The sequence below is a fragment of the Tursiops truncatus genome, chromosome 5 (genome assembly GCF_011762595.2).
Source record: "Tursiops truncatus isolate mTurTru1 chromosome 5, mTurTru1.mat.Y, whole genome shotgun sequence".
NCBI classification, from domain to species: domain Eukaryota; kingdom Metazoa; phylum Chordata; class Mammalia; order Artiodactyla; family Delphinidae; genus Tursiops; species Tursiops truncatus.
The window spans coordinates 124932989-124946395 of record NC_047038.1 but is presented as its reverse complement, the minus strand read 5'-3'; the positions used below and the strand labels follow the sequence as shown (position 1 = coordinate 124946395).

The window sequence follows — 13407 nt, the reverse complement described above, 5'->3', positions numbered from 1 at the left end:
ACAGTTCTTCCTTTTCCTTTACTTACTAGATGTATAACCTTGGGCAGTGTTGCCAAACTTTTCTGTCTGTCTCCATTGCAGGAAAATAGTATGATAATAGTATCAAACTCTTAGATTGTTATGAAGAAGTGATAAAGTTATTGTAAATTTCTTATAGTGAGTGGCACATAGTTAGTACATGTTAGCCTTTCTTTGTTCTTAAGGGCCGTCTGATAATAGGAAATGGTACAGGAGAAGGTTGAGTGTGTCTTCATGACAGTATTCCTACTGTAAAAGTTCCTGAAAAATGGTAGGCTCAGTTAACATTTGTTGAGTTGCTAAATGGTTTGGGGCATTTTACATGTTCTTTCTTGTCTTCATAATATCTCAGTATTCCAGAATCTTTCCACTGAAAAATTTGTTGGATAACTTTATTCCACAGCAGTGTCTAATCTTTTTTCTCTTGAGCAATTTATGTCATTCCACTTTATTCATTAATTTAACAGATATTTATTGTGCATCTACTGTTGGATGCCAGATGCTATTTTAGGCACTGAGGGTACATGCCAAAACAAAATGGACAAAACCTCTGCCCTCATGGAGTTTACAGTCCTTATTAAGTTTGAACTTAAGCTGAGGTTTTTTTATTCTCATTCTTATACTAGACTGATATAATTTTTTTTTTTTTAGTGTTAAGTGTCATATTACAAGGAAAGAAAAAAATCAGGTTTTTCTTGTTTTTTTTAAGTAAACTTCCATGCTTCCTCTTAGAATGGACAGGATAGTCATATATCAGTCATCCTTATCTTTAGAATAGTACGCTTAGAGGTAATGTATAGAATGACAGCTTTGTCTCACCAACAAAAGGCCTGTAAGACATCTTGGACAGTTCCACAAATCTTGATGTTGAACATTGGTTTTACCACAAATTGCAATCTTTTATAGACAGTATCATCCTGCATGTTAAACAATAAGGGTATCTTTTTTGCATCGCCTTCTGAAAGTTTTCATTTATGAATAAGTTATAAAAACAAAAATGTGTATCTGAAATTTTACCCTGCTTTAAAAGGTAAAAATATGAATTTACTGATGTTGTCAGGAGTCTAGCTATTTCTTCCATTTCTCTATATATGTATGAGTAGGCAAAACATTTTTATGTGACTATCATCCTGTTATTTTTGCTGTTTTGTAACCTTCTTTATTTCTAAAAGTCTACTCAGTTCTTTGTAAAAGTGTATCCTGACTTGTGTAATAGCTTATTAATGGGCACTTAGATACTTAATTAAAAAATTTTTATGTACGCCTAAGCAAACATTCTCCATCAGTTTTGTAAATAAATTCCTAGAAGAAGAATTGTTGGACTGAAAGAAACACACATCTAAAATTCTGAGATGTATTATTTAGACTACCTTCCAGAAACACTGTTAACAATTTATAATGTTTAGAAGTGGCTCTTTGCCCACAGTCTGCTACAACTGTCCTTTTAATCTTAGGATGAATAAAAAAAGGGTACTTTATTTTACCTGTCTTTAGTTATTAATGAGGTTGACCATCTTTTCTCTTTTTTTCCTATTGAACTGCCTGTTTGTGTTCTTTGTTCATATTTTCTTTTTGCAGTTTCATGTTTTACTTTTTATTTTTAAATATTGAATTTAAGGAAAAAATATTTTTATTTGGGGTGTGAGGTACATGTCTAACCTACTTTTTTTCTTCCTGAAATTGATGATGGGTGCACCCCAAAAAAGGTGGGAATGTATGAGACACGTAATTGGGAAGTGGTATTTAACATAGAATATTAACTTGTTTTCTTTAGATATATGCACAATTTTTGGTTAATAATTATAAATATATATGTAGGTAACTAAGCATTGTGTGCTCTTATGTAACCTTTTGTACTAAATTTTTAGGTATGTGTTTTCTCCCACATATATTTGCAGATTTATGTCTGTAGCCATTTTATATACATGTAAAAATTTGATGCCATATTATTAACCACAGAAAGATATATAAACAGATACTTAGGGCTGAAAAATTCTTTATTGACCAAGAAAAAGCTTTTGTTCTTTTTAAGAAAGGATTAAACATGTCTAGGTGACATGGCATAAATCACCTAGTTTGAAGCTTTTTTTCAGACTTTGAATATTAGGATATTACTAATGGTATTCACTTAACCCCAGCATATATAGATGATAGAGTGGTGGTTATATTTTCCCCTTTTTAAAGTGGATGCTGGCAATTAGTTGGCATATGCAGAATGCACATTCACTTTATGAAACAAAGGGGAAAAAATTTAAGCATGCATACTTAAAGCATGTAATTACTATACACTGAAATGTTGATGGCATTCAGTTTTGTTATAGCCATATTATGAAATTTTCATGCTAACAGCTTAAAAGCTGTCATGTCTGTATTTATTTTCAATATTATATTTCTACAAGTTTTATTTCTAACTGCATAGTTAGATATAATTAATAGTTGATATAATTAATACTGAAATCTTAAACCTTTGTAAGCTTTCAGCAACTGCTTTCATACTAGCACTGCAGTATGTCTCTGGAATTTGCTCTCTGAAAGCGAAGGTACTGAAGAAGTATATGAATGTATACAAAGTAAAAATTACACAACATAGCCTCTCCAGATCATGTAGATTGAGTTCTCTCAGTCATAACAGAATGTGCAAATTTCCTATTACTGTCATACAGCCCTCTCTTGTGTTATACTTTCTTGTTTTTAGGTTAAGAGCATTAATCGCTTGAGCTCTCTGTATCTCAGTTCCTCCTAATTTGTAAAATGAGTTTATACTTACTTTGTAGGTTTCTTGTGGAAAGTAAATGAACAGCAGTTTATAAAAGTCCCCTGCAAAGCCTGGCACAGTAGACAATTATTGACAATTATCTGATGCTATTCAGATAAGCTGATGGGCTCAATTTTTTCTTTTCCACTACTGAACATTCAGGCATTGGGGAGAACCTCTTCCTACTATAGAATTACTTTCAATTTAAAGATGTGTATTTTTAGCATTAAATAATGTGATGGTTTACAAATAAGTACATTTTTACAGTGATTTCTACTTCTGAAAGACTGAAAAGAGGCTCTGTTTATTTTTCCTTCAATTCAGTTAACATTTATTGAATGTATGTCATATGTAGAAGAAATTTCATTGGGCCTGATGTCAAGAGAACTGTCTACAAGTATATTCATTATAGTAACATTTTTGCCTTTGTTTTGCATTAATGATTCTTATAATATCTGTGCAAACTTTGAATGTCCTTCTCTGTTTTAGAAGGTGGTGGACCTAGGAAAAGAAAATTATCTTCTTCTTCAGAGCCATTTGAGGAAGATGAATTTAATGATGATCAGTCTATGAAAAAGAAGAGATTGGATCAAGTGAGTTAATTTGAATTGCAACATCAGAATTAGTTGCTTAAGCACAGAATTTGTTGAGTCTGTGGACATACTAAAAATGCACCTCAGTGAATCAGTCTTCTCTCTTACAACTAAGAAAATTTATGGTTGCATCTCATTTGTGACTGGTTTTGCTTTCTTTTTAATTTATCCAGTGTTAGTTGCTTATTTCTGAGTTATAAAATTAACTTAAAAAATATTCTAGTGGTGTGGTAAAGTACCTTTTGGGGAAAATATACTTTAAATTTTATTTCATAAAATTTAATAGATACATATGGTTGAACAACACTTACGTAAAACAGTTGTTACCAGTACCAGCACCATTTCATACTCCTCAGTGACAACTACTTATAATTCTTATAGATGACTCCTTTGATATTTAACTGCTTATCTAAAAATAATAGTGGTTATGCTTTTACTGGGTTATTCTAGTGTTCCATTAACTTTTACTTTATGGAGTAGATCTACTAAGAGGCCTCCCAGTGAATCTAGACATAGTCCTCCCTGTCTGTATTCATTTCAGCACAATTTCTTTTTGGTAATCAAAATCAGTCACCCCAACTAGCACAGTAACCTCCTCCTTTGCCTGTGATTTAGTGATGCATGAAGCCGTAAATAGCAGATGGCAATCTGTACCCTAATTTAATGGGATAGTTGTTGTGTCCCTCCATAGAAGTATTCTTGCCTTGAGAACTAATAACGATGGTAAGTAAAAATTCTTTGAGTTTTAGGTGTGAGGAGCTACTAGTATAAGAGACTAGGCCCACGTTTTAGTTTACAGACCTACGTATAACGGCTGTAGAAGAAATAGCATCATATTGATTGCTGGTTCAAAGCACTTAACTTTGCTTGTACATCTGTTGAACAGCATGTTAGCCTTGTAAGGTGTTAGCAACAGGTTCACATTCTGAATTTTCATTGTGATACCACTGTTCTGTATGCCAGCTCCTTCTAGGTATTGAGGCACATGGTGAGATCAGTGAATTCCATGAATTCCAGTGAAATTAGCTCCCCTGGCCAGAAACGTTGACCGTTGTGTCACAGTGTACTGTGACTGAGTTAAGCTTTCTGTATATCTGTATATGATGCATTAGTTTCCTAAGGACAGTGTAGCAGAGGACCACAAACTGAGTGGCTTAAACAACAGAAATATATTGTCTCACAGTTCTGGAAGCTAGAAGTACAAGATCTAGGCATCAGCAGGGTTGGTTCCTCCTAAAGGCTGTTCCATCCTTCTCTAACTCACTGATTAGAGTTGGATTTGAGGGGATAGAAAATGAGTTGTTGGAGAGCTAGAGTCCCACCCTGATGATCTAACCACAGAAGACTTGGAACAATTTGCTGCTGACAGCCATGTGGATGCAGATGATGATTTGCTGGCAGTCTTTGGTCTTCCTTGACTTGTAGATCTCTGCCTTGTCTTCACAGTGTATGCTCCCTGTGTGCTTGTCCAACTCCAAATTTCCTCTTTTTATGGGGACACCGGTCATTGGATTAGGGGCCCACCCTAATGACCTCATTTTAACTTGATTACCTCAGTAATAATTACCTTAGACCCTGTCTCCAAATGAGGTCATATTCTGAGGTACTGGGCATTATTCAACATAAGACTTTTAGAGGGACACAATTCAATCCATAACTAATGTTGCCAAATCCAGTGGGGTAGGAAAGGCTAATCCATACTCAGAGTAGATTTCTGTTACTGTCCCTTTCATGATGAAAGGAGTCGAATTTAATCAGCTTGCCACCAGACAGTTGACTACATCTCCCAAGGAATGGTGCTGTCATGGGAACTCATTGTTGGCCTCTGCTTTGGCAGGTCAGGTACTCACCAGTAGCAGTAACCAGATAAATGTTGGTGTGAGAAAGTCTTACCTTGTTGATCTGTGTGCACAAACTTAGTCCATGTTGCCATGGCCGTTTGTATATAGACACGTTGAGCATGCATCCAAGCGCATCCAAGCATGCATCCAGTCTTATTTTGGTGTTCAAAGAATGAACCATCTTGTCCACGTGATTATTAAAAACTCCTATGCAATAGATACATTTGCCGAACATTCATATATGATGCTCTTACCCTTACATTCTGTTCTCAGAAAAACTTCTAAGTCTAACCGTGTACCTCTTCCCCGATCTTCCACTCTTGTTCTTCTCCTTGGCTGTTGTCCATGGTATATCATTGATCTGTACCTCTAACCATCTTTTCTATACAAAATGGGCAATAAGTTGTACTGCCTGAAGTTGTGTACAGCGCTGCCGTCTTCAGTGGGATTATATTGTAAGCAGTTGTTCACATTCATCTGGTTCTAACAGTTATGTAAACCGTAAAAGAAGTTCAACATTTTTCTCCCACTTTATCTGATCATAAAGAATTCTGCAAAGTGCAGTAGATATTGGTTGAAGGAGGCTTTTTTTCTTTTGCCTCCAAAAACCACCTCTCTCATAAAGTCTCGTGGTAAAAATGTGTTAGCAGCATTTATGGCTTACTATTTAAAGTGAACATTTAAGATACTAATTACTGTAATTGAAGGTGAGAATGCAGATATGGTTATAGAATTTTAGAAGAGATTTAACATTGGAGCGGCCATTGCCACCATTTTAGAAGCCTGGAGTGATGTAACAAAAGAGTGTTTGCATTATGTATCGTGGAAAATTTTTCTTGACTTGATTTTTGATTTTGAAGAACTTGAACCTTCAGAGAGATATTTTAAAATTCACAACAAGCTGTTGGTTTAGGAAAACAAGTTGGATTTGAGGGAATAGAAAATGAAGATGTAGACTTGGAACAATTTGCTGCTGAAGGCCATGTGGATGCAGATGATGATGATGACAGTGACAATGAAAATCAGAAGTTTACACCATGACAGATTAACAATAAAGTTATCAGGTGTTTTAAATGTTGTTGAAAACAGTTTTACTGTTTACTTCAGCCTTTTCTTTACTGAAGATAGTGGCTTTAATGCTGAACATAGTAGGAGAGTTGTTCATGGCATCCAGTTGAATCTTGAACCTAACAGGCAGTATTTGTTTTATTTTTTTCTTAAATATATATATTTTTAAATTTATTTATCTTATCCATTTTTTTTTTGGCTGCGTTGGGTCTTCATTGCTGCGCGTGGGCTTTCTCTAGTTGAGGCGAGCCAGGCCTACCCTTCATTGCAGTGCGCAGGCTTCTCATTGTGGTCTCTTGTTGCAGTTGCAGAGCACGGGCTATAGGCGTGCGGGCTTCAGTAGTTGTGGCACGTGGGCTCAGTAGTTGTGGCGCACGGGCTTAGTTCCTCCACAGCATGTGGGATCTTCCTGGACCAGGGCTTGAACCCGTGTCCCCTGCACTGGCAGGCGATTCTTAACCACTGTGCCACCAGGGAAGCCCAGGCAGCTTTAATATGAGAGGAGGAGGCTAGCAAAGTTAGCAGACATTTATTGATTTTATTTATTTGTTTATTTTTAAGTTAATATGTATATTTTCAACCATACAGCAGAGATAGCACAAGGACAGTGAGTCACGCCTTTCCATAACTGTTCATTTTCAAATAACCGTTCATCTACCATTTCATAGTAACTCATAAGCTACAACTCTTCCAATGTTAACATCCCCAAGCAAACTTGAGTTCATATTTATTTTAGTATTTACGTATTTCTTAACCATTTAACGTGTAAAATTATGCTACCCTTCTTTTAAGGTTTCTTCCTTTGTTTAAATGTGTCACTAATGAAGTTTTTGAATGTTATACCTCTAACACAATTTTTCTTAAACACGGTAGCTTTTATTTTCATCATTTTGCACGTGCAATAATTTTTGGAAATGGATGTGTCATGTTATAGCGGAACAGATGGTAGTTGTCAGCAGAAGAGGACAGGACCTTTCTTTGAAGCCATATGGGTCTCTGCCATGATTTTCCTGTTGGGGATTTCCAGAGACTTCAATACAACATCCTTATGAGCCACAGATTCTTTGGGAATCACTGCATTTACTTACTGGTCACAAAACCCAAGTGGCAAAGGACCTTGCACTGCACTCTGGACCTGCTACAGAGCCTTGTCTTAATCTGGGCCCCATTCCTGACAGACTTAAGAGCTCTTCATAAACTGATCAGAGCGGCACACACTGTACTGAAGTATATATATACATTGCCTCCAGGATCCAAAGAAGCCCACTGAAGTGTTGTGCCTCTCTCTCAGAGGCACCAGTGCCAGCCATTTGTCTTTTTTTTTTTTTCCAGAGTGGAATTTGCAGCATGCTCCAGATTGGACCCCTGTATAATTCATGAAAGTGGTGGGCCCAGGATTTGAGGGTGGTTATTTTCTACTCTAGCATGCATGTTTCTTACTAAGGTCATCTAAAAATAGCCACTGCTTCCTGCTTATCAAGTCCAATCTGTGTGACGTCTTCAGTATAGAGGATCAAAGTGATATACTGTGGACTGTGCAAAACTATCAAAGTCCTTGAGTACTGTTTTATGAAAGAGAGATGGAGATTCACCATAGCTCTGAAAACAGTGAAGGTGTATCCATCACTGACCCTGCCCAGACAAAAGCAGATTGCTTCTACTAGTCTCTTCTAATTACTGCTAGAGTAATAGTCTCAGTTATATTGATTTTCTCTAGTAAAATTAGCAGCTGGTATAGCAGCTACAGTTGGGGTCGTCACCTGTTTGTTTATGATAATCTAAACTAATTCTCTAAACCTATTCAGCTTTTGTATAGGCCACGGAGGCACATTACCCTGAGATCTGGGATGATGGAGTCAGTCTCTGCAGTTACCTCAGAAATATGGTGTTGCTGCCGCTGCTTCTTCAGAGGGACAATGCTAGTGCCTTAGATTTGGTATTTTCTACAATTATAGCCCTTAATCCATGGGTCAAGGAGCTAATGTGGGATTTCTGGCAGTGACAAATTTGTCAGTTGCAACTTTGCATTCTGAAACCAGAAAAATAACCACAGGATTGATTCATAACCTCTGGACCCACTAAGACGATTTGAGCCCAAAGGTTGTGTATCACCTGGCTTCTGTAAAGCTTGAGCATAACCACTGAACTGCGTAGGTATTTTCAGTCACCAGGTGTTAGCAGAGCTGATAGAAGTGTGGGATCCGAGAGCAAAGAGCAAATCGGCACACGACCTACTGAATGTGTAATTTGTGCTGTCACATATTTAATTCCCAAAAGATATTTACTGTTTTCCAAATATTTTAACATTTTTTCTTTAGGTGAAATTCACATAGCATAAAATTAACCATTAAAAATTCAGCGGCATTTAGTACATTCACAGTGTTGTACAACTACCACTCCTATCTAGTCCCAAAACATTTTTATCACCCAGTAATAGCATGCTGTATTTTTAAGCAGTTTCTCCCCATTCTCTTCTCCCCCAGCCCCTGCCAAACACCAGTCAGTTTTTTCTGTCTCTGGATTTACCTATTCTGAGTATTTCATATACATGTCATCATAAAATATATGACCTTTTGTGTCTAGCTTCTTTCACTTAGCTTGATGTATTTGAGGTTCATCCATGTTGTAGCATGTGTCAGTACTTCATTCCTTTTTTTAGGGCTGAATGATATTCAGTTTTATGTGCATACTACAATTTGTTTATTCATTCTTTGATGACGTTTGACTCATTTCAAATCATGAATGTGCTATGTGAATGACTAAAGTTTAGGAAACACTTAGGTAATGGAAAAACACTGATCCAGGGTTAGACACCTAAGTTTCTATTTGTACCTCAGCTGGCTGTTATCCATCTGTGACCTTTAAAAAGATTGTTCTTCGAGTTTCAGTGTCTTCATCTGCAAAGCGAGGTTGGCGGTATGAATTTTTGATGGCTTTGAAATGCTTTCTCCAAATATTAATGTTTTATTATTCCCCTGCTCAAAATCCTCTTGCTTTCTGAATAAAGACTGACCTCAGTTTGGCACTCCAGACCTTTAAGCAATATTAGCGCTGGTCTAATTTTTAAGCTTTATAGCATATCCACGGTCTCTGTGCTGCAGCCGACACAGGCCACTTACTATGACAAAAACACATCTAGTTTTCTTCTTCCTACTCCTAACTTACATACCATCTTATGTCTCTGTTGTGTGGAACTTCATCTTATTCCTGTGTGCAAGAAAGGTATCGCTCACAATTTAGATATTTCTCTCTTAGTGAAAGAAAAAAATAGTATTGTTGCTGGATAAGAATGGAGGTAAAAGAGAAAGTATGAAACCGTGCTTTTCTCTCTCATGTTTGTATAGCTTGTGGTACAGTATCTTAGCAAAGTAGATAAATGCTTTTAGATTGACTAAAATGCAAGATTTTTCTTATATATGAGCCCAAGGAATCTTTTTTTGTTTAAATGTGGAATTTTAACCAGTTTCTTCAAATGAAGTTAAGTGACAGAGGAAAGAGATAGTGTGTATGAGTAGCCACAGTTCCCAAATTAATGTTTAATTTATATATTATTTAGTTTTGTATAAGTTTCTTTGTCATTGTGTCACTTTTGTTGTGACTGAGCAGTTAATATTTAAACCATTCAAGACTGAAGTAAAAGTAAACTTTTTTTCTCTCAGTATTTGAAATTTGTAGAGGATATGAAATTGTCAGCACGGATGAGGTGGTTTGGTTTGGTTCGGCTCGGTTCGGTTTTTGCCATTAGCTTGGAGAGACTTCAGTATACCTGAATTATTTCGAGTTAGTTTGAGGATCATTCTAGTTGTTTTAGCAGATGTAGCTTATTTTGAGCGTTGTATGAGTGAAGTGTGAGTTATTGGATATGTAGTCAAGGTCTTTTGAGTGATCTTAAACCAGTAATATTTTTTATCCTTAAGATATAAATTTGTCCATTTTCACATGAACAGAAAGAAACATTTTTGGATTCTTCTTGATCGAATGTGAAAACTTCCAAATCAAGTCAAAATACAAATGTGATTGTCTTAAGACTGTTGTTATTGATGATATCTTAAATTGGTTCTCTTTTTTACCTCCCCATTAGGGAGAGGAGTCAAATGAGTCTGCAGAATCTAGCAGTAATTGGGAAAAACAGGAAAGTATTGTGTTGAAATTGCAAAAGGAATTTCCCAATTTTGATAAAGAGGTGAGTAGTCATGTGCAGAAATTTAATCAGTATGTACTAAATGTTTGTATTACAAAATAGTCTTTTGAGATCAACCATGTGAAAAGCTTAGGGTGAGTTTTGCACTGTTCTGATTAAATATTCTTATTTATCAATATTATAAAATATCTTTGTCCTGCTAGTTTACATTATTTATTTACCTTATTTGCTAACTATAGTATCAGCATTATAATGGTAACATCATGTAATCATAACAAACATAACTGTAGTAACAACTGTCATCGCATATAAAATGCAGATCCTCTACAAAGCCATCTATAATCCCAAGTCACTTGTTTTAGCTTTCTTCATATTCTCATCCTTTAAATTTTTCATGAAGAATTTTAAAGTGTAATACTGTATTTCAGTGTCTTAATAAGCTTTGGTGTATTTGATAGATAGTAAAAATACTTTCAGGGTCAGTAAAGACCCATGCCAAGCATGCCAGTGCTAAAAATCCTTGTGTTTAATCACCTTATTGTACTTGAAAACACATTATTTGTTTAACATTGGGAATACATTTACACTTGTATTGATTTATTCAGTATATGTACAGGTAGTACATCTGCTAAATTCTGATGAGCTGAATGCAGAGTCTTGTTGCTATACTGGTTCTTTGCATATGTTCAAATTACATGTTTTGAAGTTGGCAGTTTATAAAAGCCTAGCTGCATGTTGCAGTTTAATTGAGCAAACATGTTTTCATACTCTAGTGTTCAGAGCACTTCACAGCAAGAGTAGAAATGCAAAAACTATCAAGCTTCCCTCCCTTTGAAGCAATTTACGAAAGTGAAATTAAATATACAGAAAGCATTTGTAAAGCAACATAAAAACAAGTGTGAAATAATCAGATATGAATTCTATTAAGTTTTCAGGTGATTTACGTATTTTTAAAAGAGCATAAAAGTTTTCAACAAGTTGTTAATTTTAGATTTTTAATAAAAAGATCAATGACTTATTTCTAGGAATTAAGGGAAGTACTCAAGGAACATGAATGGATGTACACAGAGGCTTTAGAATCTTTAAAAGTGTTTGCGGAAGACCAAGGTAATTATCTGTTCTATGTCATTACAGAAAATTCATATTTCCCCAGTATATTATATCTTAGTATATAAGAAAATAGTAAACCTATTAGCTAATAACCAGAGAATGGGATTGCACAAGATGTTAGAAACCAGTTCCCAGATGTTTTGGCCTGTTCTTTACTGCAGTGTAGAATGAAACAATAAACATTTTTTTCTATTTGGCTAACTTTTTTTTGATAGTTAAGTCTACTTATAAACTACCATGTTTTATTGAGTACAAAAGAAACATTTTTTTTTTTTTACATTTTAACAGCTCTTAGGAAAGATCTTACAATTGCTGGTGTCTTATAATCACTATAATGTAGATGTCCTAGCCTGCACTTACATGAATAGCAAAAGCACCAGTATCAGAAACTTATAAGATGGTTATCACTGGCATGGAAGAAAGTCCCTGATCCCATAGTGGAACATTTTTAACGTTAGGAACCAAAGGGTAGAGAAGTAGTGGGGAGGAGTTGAATCACACATGTTTAGCAACATCCTTAAGAAGGCCAGCTTTTTAAAAGGCCAACACAATGGCTTTAGGTTTTTTGTTGTTTTTGTCTGTTTTTAATGAATTATTTTAGGAAATGCTACACAACAAATGCTCTCGATGGCACAGAGAATGATATTGTGTGGAGAAAAGAAAACCACCAATATCACCAATTCTGAGTCTGAAAAAAGAAGGGAAAGATTATGAATGTGAAGAAATGTGAAGAATATTCAATTTATTTTGCTTACTTTTTAATATGTGTACAAGAATGAATGTATGATAATATGCAAATCTAAAAGCTCTTGGACTGAGTAAAACATAAACATTCTAAATAACAAAATACTATGTTATAGAGTAACTGTTCATATTTCTTACTAGTACATAAAATAAGTGTACCTTCGATCACAGGCATCTTAGAAATCCATGGAATATGATAGCATAATCAGTGATAAAGTAGTGGTGCTTTTTAATAACATATTTAAATGATTTTTGGTAATGATGAACCTAGAAGTGGGGATGGGTGATGGAAAAATTAGTCTTATTATGGATAGTTTTAATTTAGGATGAGCATTATTTTTGCTACACCCATCAGTTTTGGCCTGGGGGTGTGGCTGCTAAATAACATCTGGGACATCTTATGTATATGCAGCTGCCATTTATATTCTCAGGATCTTTGATAGAAAATGAGGATTTATATTTAATTCGTTTAAGAAAGTTGTCACCTATTTTTGAAACTATTTCAATTCATTGTATAACTTCAAATTCTACTTCAGTATTTCTCTTTAAAGTATATCAAGATTTAACAATAAATTATAGTTGAATTCTGTATTAAAAGAAGCATGAATACTTGTATAAATCATTTTCTTACTTGAAGTTTTATTTAATTTTATCTTTAATGTAGTTATTTAATTTATATTTAATTTATATCTTTCTAATGTAGTTATTTTTGTCTTTGTACACAGATATGCAATATGCTTCACCAAGTGAGTTTCCAAATGGAAAAGAAGTTTCTTCAAGGAGTCAAAATTATCCTAAAAACGCAGCTAAAACAAAACTGAAACAGAAATGTTCCATGAAACCACAAAATGGTTTTAACAAGAAACGTAAAAAAACTGTATTTAATCCTAAAAGAGTTATTGAAGACTCTGAATATGATTCAGGTTCTGATGTCGGTAGTTCATTAGACGAGGACTATAGTAGTGGTGAAGAAGTGATGGAGGATGGCTATAAAGGTAAAATTCTTCACTTCCTTCAAGATGCTTCAATTGGTGAACTTACTTTGATTCCTCAGTGTTCTCAGAAAAAGGCTCAGAAGATAACAGAACTCCGGCCCTTTAATAGTTGGGAAGCTCTGGTAAGGCTACATTCTTTTGT

General features: G+C 35.0%; 1 protein-coding gene across 4 annotated transcripts in view; it reads left to right on the top strand.

Moving 5' to 3' along the window:
• SMARCAD1 (SNF2 related chromatin remodeling ATPase with DExD box 1) overlaps positions 1-13407 on the top strand; it is a 69767-nt gene that overhangs the window by 27763 nt on the left and 28597 nt on the right. For 3 of the 4 annotated variants that reach the window (XR_002174630.3, XM_019926427.3, XM_019926426.3), the window contains exons 6-9: positions 3263-3366; positions 10357-10458; positions 11442-11523; positions 12996-13387. Coding sequence is in view for 3 of the 4 variants with exons in the window: in XM_019926427.3 (XP_019781986.1) it covers positions 3263-3366; positions 10357-10458; positions 11442-11523; positions 12996-13387 (680 nt within the window). In the remaining variant the exon portion in view is untranslated. The remainder of the gene's footprint in view (positions 1-3262; positions 3367-10356; positions 10459-11441; positions 11524-12995; positions 13388-13407) is intronic. The other variant, XM_004318315.4, reaches the window with a different exon arrangement.